Source organism: Lepidochelys olivacea (assembly GCF_965140295.1).
Source record: "Lepidochelys olivacea isolate rLepOli2 genome assembly, chromosome: 5".
Classification (NCBI taxonomy): Eukaryota; Metazoa; Chordata; order Testudines; family Cheloniidae; genus Lepidochelys; species Lepidochelys olivacea.
Genome location: NC_140415.1, coordinates 122,150,855 through 122,168,313, shown reverse-complemented (window position 1 = coordinate 122,168,313; position 17,459 = coordinate 122,150,855). Strand labels below are relative to the sequence as shown.

General features: G+C 52.2%; 1 protein-coding gene across 3 annotated transcripts in view; it reads right to left on the bottom strand.

The window, feature by feature from the left end:
* The window catches only part of HSDL2 (hydroxysteroid dehydrogenase like 2), a 29,177-nt gene extending 20,838 nt beyond the window's left edge, over positions 1 to 8,339 (bottom strand). For 2 of the 3 annotated variants that reach the window (XM_084627872.1, XM_084627873.1), the window contains exons 1-4: positions 8,148 to 8,338; positions 2,776 to 2,939; positions 702 to 800; positions 388 to 502 (exon numbers count right to left, since the gene is read on the bottom strand). In XM_084627872.1, coding sequence (XP_084483998.1) covers positions 388 to 502; positions 702 to 800; positions 2,776 to 2,939; positions 8,148 to 8,164 — 395 coding nt within the window. In that variant the 5' untranslated portion in view covers positions 8,165 to 8,338. Of the gene's footprint in view, positions 1 to 387; positions 503 to 701; positions 801 to 2,775; positions 2,940 to 8,147 lie in introns of all 3 variants that reach the window. The other variant, XM_084627871.1, reaches the window with a different exon arrangement.
* Positions 8,340 to 17,459: the final 9,120 nt, after the last annotated feature.

Here is a 17,459-nt window from a genome sequence, read left to right as displayed (position 1 = left end):
GGTATTTATGCTCCTTACTTCCATTACTTTCAAAGTATGTTAGGGGCCTAAATATCTTTGTAGATCTGGGCCCTAGATCTTACTGCAAACCTAGGAGAAAATCTTTCCAATGACACATCCTTTAGTCTTTCAACCGAAAATAGAGTTGCAAGAGTTAATCTTCAACCATTCATTCAGAATCTCTCAATTATTCATTCATGTATGTACGTGTGTGTACACGCACATACACCTTATACCTTAAACTTTCACCTCAAATTAAAAAGTTAGCATAATAAGATAACTATAAAAGTTACTGCATGAAGTGATATTGTTAACTAGGTTGAAAATTATGTAATTAAATCTACTGATGTATTTAAACAATTTAGTTTCCCCCCATATAGTACTTACGCAAGATAGGTTCCTCTTGCGTTAGCACTCATCATAAGATCCACTTTCTTTGTAGGAGTTTCCAAGGTGCCAGTCAAGGAGATAGCACTCGCATTGTTCACCAAAATGTCTATTCCTGATTTTAAAATAATTCATTTTGTGTTAATATTTTAAACTCAACCATTTAAAACAAAAAGCAGAGAAAAAACAAAGTGTACTATCCAAGTTTATTCAATGTTTTTAAGCTAACCTTTTGACTATTTTGACAGAAAATTTAGAAGGCTTTTCATTAACACACACACACACACAACACCCTCCATGATCACTCATTATACCTCCAAATTTCTCTACAGCTTTCTCCACTGCGTCAACTATTTGCTGTTCTTCCCTCACATTGACGATGCATGGTAAAGCCTTTCCTCCAGCAGCTTCAACTGTATAGTGGAAAAAGAAAAAAAAAAAGACATTTCATTTTGAACTTGCTCTTACACTGAGCAAAGGGATAAAATATTCTCTGAGCAGTGGTAATGATTATCAAACAGACTTCAGAAACATATGATGCAATCTTTACAGCTACAGAGCACCATCAACTTCCACTAGCTTCAATAGGAGTCAAAGCTACTCAGCACCTCACAGGAATGAGAGTTAATAACTGTGGCAAACCAGAAAATTTAAGAGCTGCAAAGGATCACAAGCCCACACAGTGGCATTAGGGGGTCAGTACACACAGACACATTCATTCCTAAGAGAAAACTAACTTTCCTATACAGCAACATCTTCTACTGTTTGACGATGAAAGGTAAAGGGGAATCTGCAATTATGCATTCTTCAGCGAGACTTCCTTGGAGAAAGGGGGAATACTTCATGTTATTGGGAAAAAGCTAAACGTTAAAGTATGGCCTGTTCTTCAATCACTATAAATTTCTAGTGTTCCAAATGTACCTTTAAAAAAATAAAATATTTGTTTTAAAATAACCAACGTCATACTGCTTTAACTGATTGGAAAAGGGCCAGTCACGGGTCCAGGAGTAAATATTGCTCATCCTGACCTTCATGCCAGGATAATTTGTGGGAATAGAGGGAGGAATTCTACACTTTGGAGGCAGGAAAAATAAGAAGGAAGTGTTTCTCTAGCAAGCCGATTTATTTATTTAAAGAACAGAGTAAGCCCTAGTGAGCAGAGGTCTCTTTGTTTCCAGCCCTGTGCACCATTCCCTAGGCCAAAGGGTACTTTGAGGGGGGGAATGGATGGAGAATTTACTTTGTCTGTGTCCTGTCCAGATGTGTTTTGTGAGAGGCATGATGGGGCACCACATGCGCAAACTTGGGGCGGGGGACGGTTGGTAACAAGTTAAGAGCAGGATGCGGTGAATAAAACTGACATGAGGTGGCTCAAAAGCCTACCAAACCTGCCTGGAATTACATGGCTCCCGACCTCAGACCTATTCCCCTGACAAATTTTGAAGAGCTGCTGCAAACCATAGAAGTACTAGAGCACTTTAAAACGGTCTAAAGAATTTTTATATTGAGAAATACTACGCAACCTAAATAAGGATTGCTGCTTCTCGCTCTATCATACTGCTTCCCCCCAAATAAATTATGGAGACTACAGCATACCACTATTAAGAAACATACAGGAGTAATTTAACTCATGCTCTTCCTTTTGTGAAAATTCTTGAAAGAAATAACCAAACTAAATACTGTTTTAGGGCTAGAGCCTACAGATGTATGTGCGTAGACATAGGCGTGCACCCGGGTTGACTGTTCTAATGCTGTAAATTTGCAAGCGTTATTTTGGCAACAAATAGTAGCTTGGCTTAAAGTAAGAAAACAATTGTAGTGGTGCTACTTCTTTAAAATAAAATACTTTTAACATGTTTGTTAGGTGAGGTACATGTTAAATTAATGGTTCAATGGATATTTTTAATTGTAAAAAATTTGGAATGAAAGAAACTCAAGTCATATCTAACCAACTATTATTTCGTTACCACAATAATCAAATTCTAGGAAGTTTTTTTTTCCAACTGGAATATCACATCACACTTTATTCTGTGACTACCATTTAATAAACACTGAAAAGAAACTTTAAAATAATGAATAGTATGTGCCAATACCATAAACTCTCTATCCACATATCTATATCTATGCACATACACTTCATACAGATACACAGTCTCCATCACCATAGTCTCTTCACACCTCACACACGTTAATACATTTACCTTGACAACACCCCTGTGAGATAGAGCAAGTATTATCCCTAGTTTACATATGGGCAACTGGGGCTGAGAGAGACTAAGTGATTTGCCCAAGGTGTCACAGTCTGTGGCAGAGCCAGGAAATGAATTCGGGTCTCCGGAGTCCCAGTCAAACACATTAACAAGACCATCCTCTCTCTTTAAAACTTACTCTCTTCTGCAGCAGTGTAGATCGTTCCTGGGAGAGTGCGATGAGGTTCGCCTGTCTTAGCAGCTATCACAATGTTTGCACCGTCCTTTGCAGCCTTCAAAGCAATTGCTTTGCCAATGCCACGGCTTGCACCCGTGATGAAGAGAGTACATCCTGCTAACTTCCTAGAAACCGGGAGGGGGGGAGAGAAGGGGGGGGTTCATTCATTCCAGTGTGAAAACAATAAATTAAGTGACTTCTCAGTTATCTTAAAGAGGAAAAATAATTACAATTAGTGCTAAAATTTTTGACTATTTCTTATATATAAGTTTTAATGTAGGTATACCAGAAACTTATTAAGCTGCAGTACAACATTATATGACAGAGTCAGTGCAAGTGGATAATTTAATATGTTTATAGACAGTAGGGCCAAAAAGACCACTTGAGCCACACAAATGGATCCTCTCCGTTTTGCAAGAATACTCAATACATGATTTCAAACAATAACTTTTATAAGTGCTGCAGTCTGACAACAGAGTAAGAGTGCAGTGTCTGAACTGAAATCTCAACAATATCTCAAACTTCTTCTGCATAATATAATCCACTTACACAGCTTGCAAAGTGTGTTATAAATTACAGAATTCTAAACATAAAAACAGCAGTGTTCTAACTTAAACACGATCTGATGTTTCAATTCATAATCACAACACTAACAATGTACCGGGGCTGCAGGGAGGTATCGAAGCCAAAAATAAGTGTTCTGGTTTTCAGAGTTGGTGAGCTCCTATTGATGTCAAGTTTAAAAATTATGCCCTTTATACCCTCCCTGTACCTTGATTTAAACTAACTTTAAAATGAGTGCAATAAAACTATCTTATCTTTGTGAACATATTACAGCCTGAGGTCAAAATTTGGTACATAAGAAAAGTATTACTGAATTTAAAAGAAGTATTTGACAATCCTCTCTCAAGTGATAGGTTTTCCAAAAAAGGGAAGTGTATTTTATTGTTCTGAATAAAATCTGTAACCGTCAATTATTTTCCATTATTTAGTGAAAAACCAAAGATCTAAATTTTCAAATGTGCACAAATCCACGCAAGAGCAACCCCAATTTGCATACAGACATACACACACACACACAGTGCTGTGCACACATGCACTTCAGCATACATACTGTTGAAAATCTGGGCCAGTCTTTATTCATAACTTTTCTCTGGGTCTCAGCTAGCTTTCTGCAAACTCTGAGCACACTCCTAGTCCCAATACACTCAAAAGAGAAAATTCTCTGGCCTTGAAAGAGCAAGACTGGGACCCAGTCACCTGTTCTAGCAACTGGATCCACCAGCACAAATCCGTATACCCCGGCAGAGTTCCACTGAAGTCAACAGAGCCCTGCAGGGGCCTGGTCTAGCAGATCCCACAGCAGGATTGAGGTCAATTGGTGAACATGCAGCTATAAGATCAAGAGAACCCAAATAAAGCTCAAAAGTTACTTGACTAGATTCTAATTTCTGCAGAGCCTGCACGGCCAACAAAAGGAAAAAGCAGTAGTTGTCCCTAAATTCAAAAGATATAAACACATGAAGTTGACCCACTTTTTAGAGCAAGGGCTACACTAAATAATTTGGATTAATCATTTACATTGCAAAATCTTCTAGTCTTAAATATATTGTTCGGCAAGTCATACAAAACTCTCCATAGCTCTCTCATTGCCCACATCTCTGCATTCAATTCCTCCCACCAACGGCTTCATGCCCTTTGCCCTGCTGAAGCTTCTCTCCTGGCAGCTACCTTTGATCCCATCTACTCTGCAGTTACAAAATCAGGATCCCAGTTACAACATGGATGTTATAACATAGTTTTGTACTTTGGCTTGTTCGACACAAAGAAAACCAACCTATTAAGAGGAAAATGGCTATTATGGAAAAGGGAAAAAAGATCCTTTTAGGTCTATAATATAGGTTATGTTTTTATTATATAAAGATTATATGTGGGGTTGGTAGTACTGCTCATTATTAAGGATGCCTGACACATCATTATAACATCTTGTTTTCAGTTGCTTACAACTTTGCCAAACTTTAACTGTTTGGGCAAAAAAATGTCCATGCTAGGCTTCTACCTCAAGTTGCTTTTTGGAAAATTTCAGACAAAATGGTTTAGCAGTTTCTGAAAACAAGACTATGGAAAAGTGCAATGTTTGGCTCCTATTAAAACAATTCTGGCAACCTTTTCTTTGAAGAGCTTTACCTCTCCCAGACTTTAGAGCCTGGCCTTGAAAACTCATGGGGGCAAGGGGAGCATCACTATGAGTGTATGCTCACATACCTCTATTTCAACAAGCCTTTTTGGGGGTTAACCAGTCACTAAGACACTTACTTGTATGTTATACTCCTTTCTCGTTCCCTCCATCTTTCACATCTATTTAGATTAAAAGGTCTTCAAGACAGGGACTGTCAACTACTCTATATTTGTACAGTGCCTGACATAACAGGATCCCACTCATGGTTGGTCCTTAGGCAATACAGTAATAAATATGATAGATAATGAATCACTTAAACCTAGCTAGCCCACTCTGCAGTGCTATTCTGTCCAATTGTGTAGGAGCCTATATATTGCAAGTCCTTTGGGGCAGTTACTTAGTACATTCACACTGCTATGTTAATAACAACCAGGCAAATTACTGTGAGAAATAAGGAACACTCACATTAACTCTACTAAAAAAAAAAAAAAATTTAAATCCCTCAAGAATAGTTTATGTGACTGGTTGCTTTGTCCAGAGTACACGATGGATGAACACAGCACCCACAAAGCTGAGTCCAGAAAGCACAAAATACACCACAAGGGAGATGATCCCATTCGCAGCACCCTGGACATGCTGGACACACGCACCCTGGCTCACAGCTTGAGACACATGAATGCAAGTGGGGGCATAAGCTGGCATGCGGAGGGGTCCCCAAAGCTTAAACTGGAGAGGGGGGAATCGAAAAGGGGAAAAATGGAATGGGGACACGGTCACTGAGCTTTACTCTCCCATCTTACCAAAGCTGCTGTTGCTTCCATATTATGATGCCCCCCCAACCACTTTTTTCAGACCACTTTAAGCACGGGGGGGGGGGGGGGGAGTGGGGTGCATCTGACTGGTGCAGACAGACTGACAGCGGGGGGGGGGAGCAGACAGACAAGCACAAGGAGGCATGGAGATGGACGTAGGACAGGTGAGATGGGAATGGGCACAGACCCTGGGGGGCACGGGGCTGGACCCAAGGCGGACAGAAAAGGGCAAGGGCGGGGTAGCAGGTGGGTAGGGCGCAGGCAGACAACGGGCCTCCGGGGGGGGGGGGCGCAGGCAGACAGGCGGGCCTCGGGGGGGGGGGCCCGCAGGCAGACAGGCGGGCCTCGGGGGGGGGGGGGGGGGGCCCGCAGGCAGACAGGCGGGCCTCGGGGGGGGGGGGGGCCCGCAGGCAGACAGGCGGGCCTCGGGGGGGGGGCGGCCCGCAGGCAGACAGGCGGGCCTCGGGGGGGGGGCCCGCAGGCAGACAGGCGGGCCTCGGGGGGGGGGGCCCGCAGGCAGACAGGCGGGCCTCGGGGGGGGGGGGGGCCCGCAGGCAGACAGGCGGGCCTCGGGGGGGGGGGGGGGCCCGCAGGCAGACAGGCGGGCCTCGGGGGGGGGGGGGGGCCCGCAGGCAGACAGGCGGGCCTCGGGGGGGGGGGCCCCCCGCAGGCAGACAGGCGGGCCTCGGGGGGGGGGGGCCCCCGCAGGCAGACAGGCGGGCCTCGGGGGGGGGGCCCCCGCAGGCAGACAGGCGGGCCTCGGGGGGGGGGGGCCCCGCAGGCAGACAGGCGGGCCTCGGGGGGGGGGGCCCCCGCAGGCAGACAGGCGGGCCTCGGGGGGGGGGGCCCCCGCAGGCAGACAGGCGGGCCTCGGGGGGGGGGGCCCCCGCAGGCAGACAGGCGGGCCTCGGGGGGGGGGGGGGGCCCCCGCAGGCAGACAGGCGGGCCTCGGGGGGGGGGGGGGGGCCCCGCAGGCAGACAGGCGGGCCTCGGGGGGGGGGGGGCCCCGCAGGCAGACAGGCGGGCCTCGGGGGGGGGGCCCCCGCAGGCAGACAGGCGGGCCTCGGGGGGGGGGGGGGCCCCCGCAGGCAGACAGGCGGGCCTCGGGGGGGGGGGGGGCCCCGCAGGCAGACAGGCGGGCCTCGGGGGGGGGGGGGCCCCCGCAGGCAGACAGGCGGGCCTCGGGGGGGGGGGGGCCCCCGCAGGCAGACAGGCGGGCCTCGGGGGGGGGGGGGGGCCCCCGCAGGCAGACAGGCGGGCCTCGGGGGGGGGGGGGCCCCCGCAGGCAGACAGGCGGGCCTCGGGGGGGGGGGGGCCCCCGCAGGCAGACAGGCGGGCCTCGGGGGGGGGGGGCCCCCGCAGGCAGACAGGCGGGCCTCGGGGGGGGGGGGGGGGCCCCCGCAGGCAGACAGGCGGGCCTCGGGGGGGGGGGGGCCCCCGCAGGCAGACAGGCGGGCCTCGGGGGGGGGGGGGGCCCCCGCAGGCAGACAGGCGGGCCTCGGGGGGGGGGGGGGCCCCCGCAGGCAGACAGGCGGGCCTCGGGGGGGGGGGGGCCCGCAGGCAGACAGGCGGGCCTCGGGGGGGGGGGGGCCCCCGCAGGCAGACAGGCGGGCCTCGGGGGGGGGGGGGGCCCCGCAGGCAGACAGGCGGGCCTCGGGGGGGGGGGGGCCCCGCAGGCAGACAGGCGGGCCTCGGGGGGGGGGGGGGGCCCCCGCAGGCAGACAGGCGGGCCTCGGGGGGGGGGGGGGGCCCCGCAGGCAGACAGGCGGGCCTCGGGGGGGGGGGGCCCCGCAGGCAGACAGGCGGGTCTCGGGGGGGGGGCCGCAGGCAGACAGGCGGGTCTCGGGGGGGGGGGCCCGCAGGCAGACAGGCGGGCCTCGGGGGGGGGGCCCCGCAGGCAGACAGGCGGGTCTCGGGGGGGGGCGCAGGCAGACAGGCGGGTCTCGGGGGGGGGCCCGCAGGCAGACAGGCGGGTCTCGGGGGGGGGCCCGCAGGCAGACAGGCGGGTCTCGGGGGGGGGGCCCGCAGGCAGACAGGCGGGTCTCGGGAGGGGGGCCCGCAGGCAGACAGGCGGGTCTCGGGGAGGGGGGGGCGCAGGCAGACAGGCGGGTCTCGGGAGGGGGGGCGCAGGCAGACAGGCGGGCCTCGGGAGGGGGCCCGCAGGCAGACAGGCGGGTCTCGGGGGGGGGGCCCGCAGGCAGACAGGCGGGTCTCGGGGGGGGGCCGCAGGCAGACAGGCGGGCCTCGGGGGGGGGCCCGCAGGCAGGCAAGGCGGGGGCGCAGGCAGACGGGGGGAGGGGTGCACGGGCGGACGCTCGCAGGGACAGAGCGGTCCCGCTTACCCGGTGTTGGGCAGCATGGCCGACAGCCGCGTACGCCACGAGGAGGCCGAGCCCCCCGGACGGAGAGAGGGACGGCGGGGGGGGGGGGGGCGGTGGAAGGCGAGCCCCAAGGCCGGCGCGCGGCGCGTCTCTCGCAGGCTCGGGCCTGGCGCGCCGGATTCCAACGGCCGAGCGGCACTGGGGGAAAGGGCACAACAATGGGGGCGCCACGTCACCGCTCGCCCCGCCCACCGACCGCCTCCTGGTTACCTAGCCCCACCCCCATGGCAACAAGTGGCCGAGGCACTGTTCTCGCACCGCCGCATCCTCGTGATGGGCGGGGCCGACGGCCGGAGGGGGCGGGGCGACACTCCAGGGCCTTATAGGAAACGAGGCTAGGGGGCGGGGCCGGGCCGAAGATTGGGCAACGGCGGGGCGGGAGGAGAGCGAAGAGCAGTGGGAGGTAACTGAGGGGCAGAAGGGGAGGAGCAGGGAAGTGTGAGGAGCAGTGGGGGGAGGGGGTGTGTGTCTGGGAGTCGGGCTAGGAGCAGGGAAGTGTGAGGAGCAGTGGGGGGAGGGGTGTGTGTCTGGGAGTCGGGGTAGGAGCAGGGAAGTGTGAGGAGCAGCGGGGGGAGGGGGTGTGTGTCTGGGAGTTGGGATAGGAGCAGGGAAGTGTGAGGAGCAGCGGGGGGAGGGGGTGTGTGTCTGGGAGTTGGGGTAGGAGCAGGGAAGTGTGAGGAGCAGCGTGGGGAGGGGGTGTGTGTCTGGGAGTTGGGATAGGAGCAGGGAAGTGTGAGGAGCAGCGGGGGGAGGGGGTGTGTGTCTGGGAGTCGGGCTAGGAGCAGGGAAGTGTGAGGAGCAGTGGGGGGAGGGGGTGTGTGTCTGGGAGTCGGGCTAGGAGCAGGGAAGTGTGAGGAGCAGTGGGGGGAGGGGATGTGTGTCTGGGAGTTGGGATAGGAGCAGGGAAGTGTGAGGAGCAGCGGGGGGAGGGGGTGTGTGTCTGGGAGTTTAGGAAGGAGCAGGGAAGTGTGAGGAGCAGCGGGGGGAGGGGGTGTGTGTCTGGGAGTCGGGCTAGGAGCAGGGAAGTGTGAGGAGCAGTGGGGGGAGGGGATGTGTGTCTGGGAGTCGGGCTAGGAGCAGGGAAGTGTGAGGAGCAGTGGGGGGAGGGGGTGTGTGTCTGGGAGTCGGGCTAGGAGCAGGGAAGTGTGAGGAGCAGTGGGGGGAGGGGATGTGTGTCTGGGAGTTGGGATAGGAGCAGGGAAGTGTGAGGAGCAGCGGGGGGAGGGGGTGTGTGTCTGGGAGTCGGGGTAGGAGCAGGGAAGTGTGAGGAGCAGCGGGGGAAGGGGATGTGTGTCTGGGAGTCGGGCTAGGAGCAGGGAAGTGTGAGGAGCAGCGGGGGAGGGGTGTGTGTCTGGGAGTCGGGCTAGGAGCAGGGAAGTGTGAGGAGCAGCGGGGGAAGGGCATGTGTGTCTGGGAGTTTAGGAAGGAGCAGGGAAGTGTGAGGAGCAGCGGGGGAAGGGCATGTGTGTCTGGGAGTTTAGGAAGGAGCAGGGAAGTGTGAGGAGCAGTGGGGGGAGGGGGTGTGTGTCTGGGAGTCGGGCTAGGAGCAGGGAAGTGTGAGGAGCAGCGGGGGGAGGGGTGTGTGTCTGGGAGTCGGGCTAGGAGCAGGGAAGTGTGAGGAGCAGCGGGGGAAGGGGGTGTGTGTCTGGGAGTTTAGGAAGGAGCAGGAAAGTGTGAAGAGCAGCGGGGGGAGGGGGTGTGTGTCTCGGAGTTTAGGAAGGAGCAGGGAAGTGTGAGGAGCAGCGGGGGGAGGGGGTGTGTGTCTGGGAGTCGGGCTAGGAGCAGGGAAGTGTGAGGAGCAGTGGGGGGAGGGGATGTGTGTCTGGGAGTCGGGCTAGGAGCAGGGAAGTGTGAGGAGCAGTGGGGGGAGGGGGTGTGTGTCTGGGAGTCGGGCTAGGAGCAGGGAAGTGTGAGGAGCAGTGGGGGGAGGGGATGTGTGTCTGGGAGTTGGGATAGGAGCAGGGAAGTGTGAGGAGCAGCGGGGGGAGGGGGTGTGTGTCTGGGAGTCGGGGTAGGAGCAGGGAAGTGTGAGGAGCAGCGGGGGAAGGGGATGTGTGTCTGGGAGTCGGGCTAGGAGCAGGGAAGTGTGAGGAGCAGCGGGGGGAGGGGTGTGTGTCTGGGAGTCGGGCTAGGAGCAGGGAAGTGTGAGGAGCAGCGGGGGAAGGGCATGTGTGTCTGGGAGTTTAGGAAGGAGCAGGGAAGTGTGAGGAGCAGCGGGGGAAGGGCATGTGTGTCTGGGAGTTTAGGAAGGAGCAGGGAAGTGTGAGGAGCAGTGGGGGGAGGGGGTGTGTGTCTGGGAGTCGGGCTAGGAGCAGGGAAGTGTGAGGAGCAGCGGGGGGAGGGGTGTGTGTCTGGGAGTCGGGCTAGGAGCAGGGAAGTGTGAGGAGCAGCGGGGGAAGGGGGTGTGTGTCTGGGAGTTTAGGAAGGAGCAGGAAAGTGTGAAGAGCAGCGGGGGGAGGGGGTGTGTGTCTCGGAGTTTAGGAAGGAGCAGGAAAGTGTGAAGAGCAGCGGGGGGAGGGGATGTGTGTCTGGGAGTTGGGGTAGGAGCAGGGAAGTGTGAGGAGCAGCGGGGGAAGGGGATGTGTGTCTGGGAGTTGGGGTAGGAGCAGGGAAGTGTGAGGAGCAGTGGGGGGAGGGGATGTGTGTCTGGGAGTTGGGGTAGGAGCAGGGAAGTGTGAGGAGCAGTGGGGGGAGGGGGTGTGTGTCTGGGAGTCGGGCTAGGAGCAGGGAAGTGTGAGGAGCAGCGGGGGGAGGGGTGTGTGTCTGGGAGTCGGGCTAGGAGCAGGGAAGTGTGAGGAGCAGTGGGGGGAGGGGGTGTGTGTCTGGGAGTCGGGCTAGGAGCAGGGAAGTGTGAGGAGCAGTGGGGGGAGGGGTGTGTGTCTGGGAGTCGGGGTAGGAGCAGGGAAGTGTGAGGAGCAGCGGGGGAAGGGGATGTGTGTCTGGGAGTTGGGGTAGGAGCAGGGAAGTGTGAGGAGCAGCGGGGGGAGGGGATGTGTGTCTGGGAGTTGGGGTAGGAGCAGGGAAGTGTGAGGAGCAGTGGGGGGAGGGGATGTGTGTCTGGGAGTTGGGGTAGGAGCAGGGAAGTGTGAGGAGCAGCGGGGGGAGGGGGGTGTGTCTGGGAGTTGGGGTAGGAGCAGGGAAGTGTGAGGAGCAGTGGGGGGAGGGGATGTGTGTCTGGGAGTTGGGGTAGGAGCAGGGAAGTGTGAGGAGCAGTGGGGGGAGGGGGTGTGTGTCTGGGAGTCGGGCTAGGAGCAGGGAAGTGTGAGGAGCAGCGGGGGGAGGGGGGTGTGTCTGGGAGTCGGGCTAGGAGCAGGGAAGTGTGAGGAGCAGTGGGGGGAGGGGGTGTGTGTCTGGGAGTCGGGCTAGGAGCAGGGAAGTGTGAGGAGCAGTGGGGGGAGGGGTGTGTGTCTGGGAGTCGGGGTAGGAGCAGGGAAGTGTGAGGAGCAGCGGGGGAAGGGGATGTGTGTCTGGGAGTTGGGGTAGGAGCAGGGAAGTGTGAGGAGCAGCGGGGGGAGGGGTGTGTGTCTGGGAGTCGGGCTAGGAGCAGGGAAGTGTGAGGAGCAGCGGGGGGAGGGGGTGTGTGTCTGGGAGTTTAGGAAGAAGTAGGGAAGTGTGAGGAGCAGTGGGGGGAGGGGGTGTGTGTCTGGGAGTTGGGATAGGAGCAGGGAAGTGTGAGGAGCAGCGGGGGGAGGGGTGTGTGTCTGGGAGTCGGGCTAGGAGCAGGGAAGTGTGAGGAGCAGGGGGGGAAGGGCATGTGTGTCTGGGAGTTTAGGAAGGAGCAGGGAAGTGTGAGGAGCAGTGGGGGGAGGGGATGTGTGTCTGGGAGTTGGGGTAGGAGCAGGGAAGTGTGAGGAGCAGTGGGGGGAGGGGGTGTGTGTCTGGGAGTCGGGCTAGGAGCAGGGAAGTGTGAGGAGCAGTGGGGGGAGGGCATGTGTGTCTGGGAGTTTAGGAAGGAGCAGGGAAGTGTGAGGAGCAGTGGGGGGAGGGGATGTGTGTCTGGGAGTTGGGGTAGGAGCAGGGAAGTGTGAGGAGCAGCGGGGGAAGGGGATGTGTGTCTGGGAGTTGGGGTAGGAGCAGGGAAGTGTGAGGAGCAGCGGGGGAAGGGGATGTGTGTCTGGGAGTTGGGGTAGGAGCAGGGAAGTGTGAGGAGCAGCGTGGGAAGGGGATGTGTGTCTGGGAGTCGGGGTAGGAGCAGGGAAGTGTGAGGAGCAGTGGCCGGTATCTGGGTGGAGGGGGGGGGGAATGATCGGTGAGGTGAGTATTAGTTGTGTGGTGTGACTAAGGAGTCACGGGCCTGTGTAGATAAGCAGAGAGGAAGGCTGGGGAGTCTTTACTTTTTGGTGCTGTGGGAAATAGTCACTTCTTGCTTCTAAGGCCATAGGGCACAGGGCTGACAGTAGTTGGGCATCTTCCATGACGCTCTGGTGTTTACCAGCCTTTTCAAACTTATGCTTAGGGCCCTACCAAATTCAAGGCCGTGAAAAACGTGTCACGGACTGTGAAATCTGGTCTTCTTTGTACTTTTACCCTATACTATACAGGTTTCATGGGAGAGACCAGACCAGTGTTTCTCAAACTGGGGGTTCTGACCCAAAAGGGGTTTGTGGGGGGGGGGGTTGTTACAAGGTGTAGGGGGGTCAGGGTACTGTCACCCTTACTTCTGCACTGCCTTCAGAGCTGGGTGGCCAGAGGGCAGTGGCTGCTGCCCAGGAACCCAGGTCTGAAGGCAGCGCCCTGCCAACAGCAGCACAGAAGTTAGGGTGGCAATACCCTGCCACCTTTACTTCTGCGCTGCTGCCTTCAGAGCTGAGCAGCTGGATAGTGGTGGCTGCTAGCCTTGGGTCCACCCCGAAGGCAGAAGTAAGGGTAGCAACAACATACCATGCCATTCTTACTTTTGCACCACTGCTGGTGGTGGTGCTGTCTTCAGAGCTGGGTTCCCCTGGCCAGCAGCCGCTGCTCTTCGGCCACCTAGCTCGGAAGGCAGTGTTTCCACCAGCAGCAGTACTAAGTAAGGATGGGGGTGGCAATACCGAGATTCCTTCCCTACAATAACCTTGTGACCATCGTACAACCCCCTTTTGGGTCAGGGCCTCTACAGTTATAACACTGTGAAATTTCAGATTTAAATAGCTAAAATAATGAAATTTACAAATCCTATGACCGTGAAATTGACCAAAATGGACCCTGAATTTGGTAGGGCTCTACCTATGCTATATAGCCTTTCAGGATCATTATGCAGTCAGCCAGGTTTCAGGTATACTCCTGAAGCTTTCCCTGCTGACCATCAGGGGAACCTCTGTGTTGCAGAGGCATTGTAGGCAGACTATGTACTTTATTCTTCTGCCTTCTCTATTTCCCCTGGTGAATCTGTCACTCCTCTACTATGTCAGTAGCATGCTCTGCCAGCAAAGAAAGTGACTGGGTAGGGAAAATTGTGGGGAAACAGAGGCTGAAAAAAGGACACAGAAAACAATGGGAGATGGAAAGGAGACCGAATCAGCCTGCTTACATTTTGTAGACAACTTAGCTATTGCTTGAAGTTTCCCTTTTTCTATTGTACTGAAAAGATGACAGGGAGCCTCTGTTGAGGGCAGGTGTTACACTCCAGCATAACTATTTGGCTACTTGGAGCCTTTGTGGATGTAAAGCTATGTTCCTCTGCCCTCCCACCAACCAGTCTTGCTATCTAGGCATCTTGTCCCAATCTTGCTACAGTTTGTTCTGTGACCAGTGCTGCCTCCTCCCTGACTGCATGGTGCTTCAGTGATGACTACTACCAGATACCATTTTACTGTCACTTTTCAGAGCAGAACAAAGCCTTATACTAATATAACTGAATTTTAGATAGCTGAAAATCTAGCTTGGCATAGTCCCTCTCATACTAAAAGGCTGTATCTTGTCACAAATTCAGGTTGTGCCCCAAGGAAATACTTCACATTCCAGAAGATCTCTTCAAAAAATGTTTCAGGTGAATTTCTTTTTTTTACAGTAAACATTATAGGTGGGGCTGCCAGCCCCATTACTTAAGGTTGCCTGATACATCCCATAATAAGACTTTTGTTTAAGTTGCTTATAACTTTGCCAGACTTTAACTGTTTGGACTGATTATTTTCCATGCCAGCTGTTTGCTTCAGGCTGACGTTTTTTAAATTTCAGCCAAAACGCTTGACATTTTTGAGACTTGGGAAAGAATACATTGTTCTGTCAATGTGAAAAATTTCTTGTGATGCTTTCTTCAACATCTCTAGTGCCACCCTTTCTTTAGAACAGAGACTTGAAATTCGGCAGGGGGCCTTTTTATCAAGGATGTGCCTTTTGTCATCCCTGTGAAAAACTGTTGAAATTTGTTATTAGCCTTTGAAAATTTGCAGTTTGCACATGCTCAATAGAAACTTCTTAGGTTTTAGCAGTTAAATTCCAAATATTATTTCCACACTAGGCATGCTCCATGCTTTCAGTGCAGTTGCAGCTGTGGGCTGCTGCAGGTTGGGACCCAGCCGGGTACTAGAATGGAGAATAGGCAGCCGTCTTTTCCTGTGGTTTCAATGACCATCATCCAAGGAAGAGGAGAGTGCCTGGTCCGAATGCAGAGAGGATAAGAGCCAGACTGAATCAAAATCTGAGGATGGTGGGGCAGCTTTCTGATAGGCCCATTAGCCATATTCTGGGGTTGGGAGATTGGATTGGAGGAGTAAAACATGTAATTGATATAGTAACTACCTACTTAAAACAAGTTAGAAAAAATGCAGCTAAATTATTTTTTTCTTTTTAAAATCTCACTTCTGTGTAACAGCAAGGACATCTGAAAGCATCTTCTGTTGTGCAGTTCATGCCTACTTCCCTCTTAATATTGCCTCTAAACAGTGTCTTATGAAAGTTTTTTCATCCTAGCTATAGTACAATGGTTTCCAGCACTCTCCCATCCTGAGATGAGACATTTCATCTCTTAAAAAGAAGTTTGATTACATTTCATCTCAGTTACTGCAGCCTCCCTGCATTTCACCTTTTGCTTCTACAGTTAATCCAAAATGTTTGTGGTAGGATCATCTTTCTTCTGCTACTCCTACCATATCTGTCCCCTCATTGATCCTCTTTGTAATGGCATACTAAATTGTATTATACTGTTTGGCCACTAGGTGGTGATGTGTGTAAAATACCTTATTTAAAGGAACCTTACTCATAGCTGACAGCATTGAAAGATCTTATGGTATATATAAGCAAGTCGATATCTGGCACAGGAACATGACATTGTGTAAAGAGTAAACTAAGGCCACGTCTACACTACCCGCCAGATTGGCGGGTAGTGATCAATCTATTGGGGATCGATGTATCATGTCTAGTGTAGACGTGATACATGATACATCGATCCCTGATCGCTTTGCTGTCGACTCCGGAACTCCACCAGGGTGAGAGGCGGAAGCGGAGTCGACGGGGGAGTGGGGGGACGGGGGATTCTAAGTCAATCTAAGATACATCGACTTCACCTACGCTATTCTTGTAGCTGAAGTTGCGTATCTTAGATCGATTTTCCTCCTGGCCGCCCCCCCCTCTGTGTTGACCAGGCCTAAGAATAGAAACTAAAGGAATAAAGCAACAAAAGTTGCAGGATCTCATCAATATGCCACTCTTCAATGCCCCCAGAGAACTTAAACTTTGACAAACCTTCAGAATGAACTGACTAGAAACAATATTTGCAAGATCTTGCATTGCTACCAGTCACCACAAGGAAACTGATGATATACAGGTATCTTCTTTAATTTATGCTACGGGGAAGCCAGCAGAACTTTAAATCCTTTGACTTTACTGAAGACAGTCACAAAGATGACTTTGAAAGTTCTGACTATGTGATGCATGCTTTATACCTCAGAGAAATGTGATTTATGAAAGAGCATATTTTCACCAGAGAATTCAAGAACCAGGGGAAAATGTTGAATGTTTTATAAGAGCGCTGCATACATTGGCTGGAAACTGATTTTTGAGAATGCAAAACATTAAAATATCAGAGAGGTTGGTTACTGGGTTGACACACACAAACTTTTCACAGAAGGAAAAGGGAGCACCTTAGAGACTAACAAATTTATTTGAACATAAGCTTTCGTGGGCTAAAGCCCACTTCATCAGATGCATGCAGTGGAAAATATAGTAGGAAGATAGATAGATACAGAGAACATGAGAAAATGGGAGTTGCCATACCAACTCTTAAGGAAACCAATCGATTAAAGTGGGCTATTATCAGCAGGAGAAAAAAAAACTTTTGTAGTGATAATCACAGTAGCTACAATTGAAAAGAGATTTAACTCTATCTACAGCTAGACAGAGAGCAAAGCATTCTGAGCTAATGAAATAGCAAACCCTAGAGCAACTTGAAAAACTAGCCAAGAACTTTTAACACAAGTGTCTGTTTACAGTTTATCATAAAACCCTTCAGGCAAGGAGAGAGAGAACTCCCAGGATAAGAGGGACAAATTCCAGCCTATGTGCACAAGATGTGGAAAAAGTCAGATCCCAAGAGATGATGCATGTCAGCCAGAAGCACATGATGGTAATAACTGCATGAAATATGATCATTTTGTAGCTGTTAGCCATACCAAAGAAGTCAGGGAGTTGACTCATATTACAAACAATCAAGAGCCATTGTTTCTGGGATCTATCGCTTGTGATAACATGGAGACTGTCTGGAGAGTGAAATTGAATATTGATTGCAAGACTATTGACTTTAAAATTGGCTTAGGAGTTTATGGCACAGTCCTCTTGGAAGGGAGTTACAATCACCTTCAACCCCTCCCAGAGCTGAAGTTACCTCTCACAGTTCTAACTAGCAGTTCTGAACTGTATGCGCCAGTTCATCACAGAAGCAACCTACATTTCAAATGCCTAGCTTTTGTCTTTGTATGTGATCAAAGATTAACAGCTTTCTCAGCCACAGTGTGACAGCCATGGTTGGCATAGTGAGAAGGATGGAAGAATTTGTGAAGGATTTTGGACTGTTGAAAAAACATCCAGTACAAATTTACAATGTACAAGTGCTCTTAACCAGAGAGACCTTGGAAGAAAGAAACTAACCGCAGATTTATGTGATTTAGAGGACATCATTATCTGGTCGTAGTGGGCTATTTTTCCAGGTATATAGAAATAATGTACATGAAAGACATAACATTGCAGGGTTATCAAGAAACTGAAGTGCACTTTTGTTCATTTTGATATTCCAGAACAACTAGCAATGGATAATGAACTACAATTCACTGCAGCAGAATTTAATTCCAAATGAAA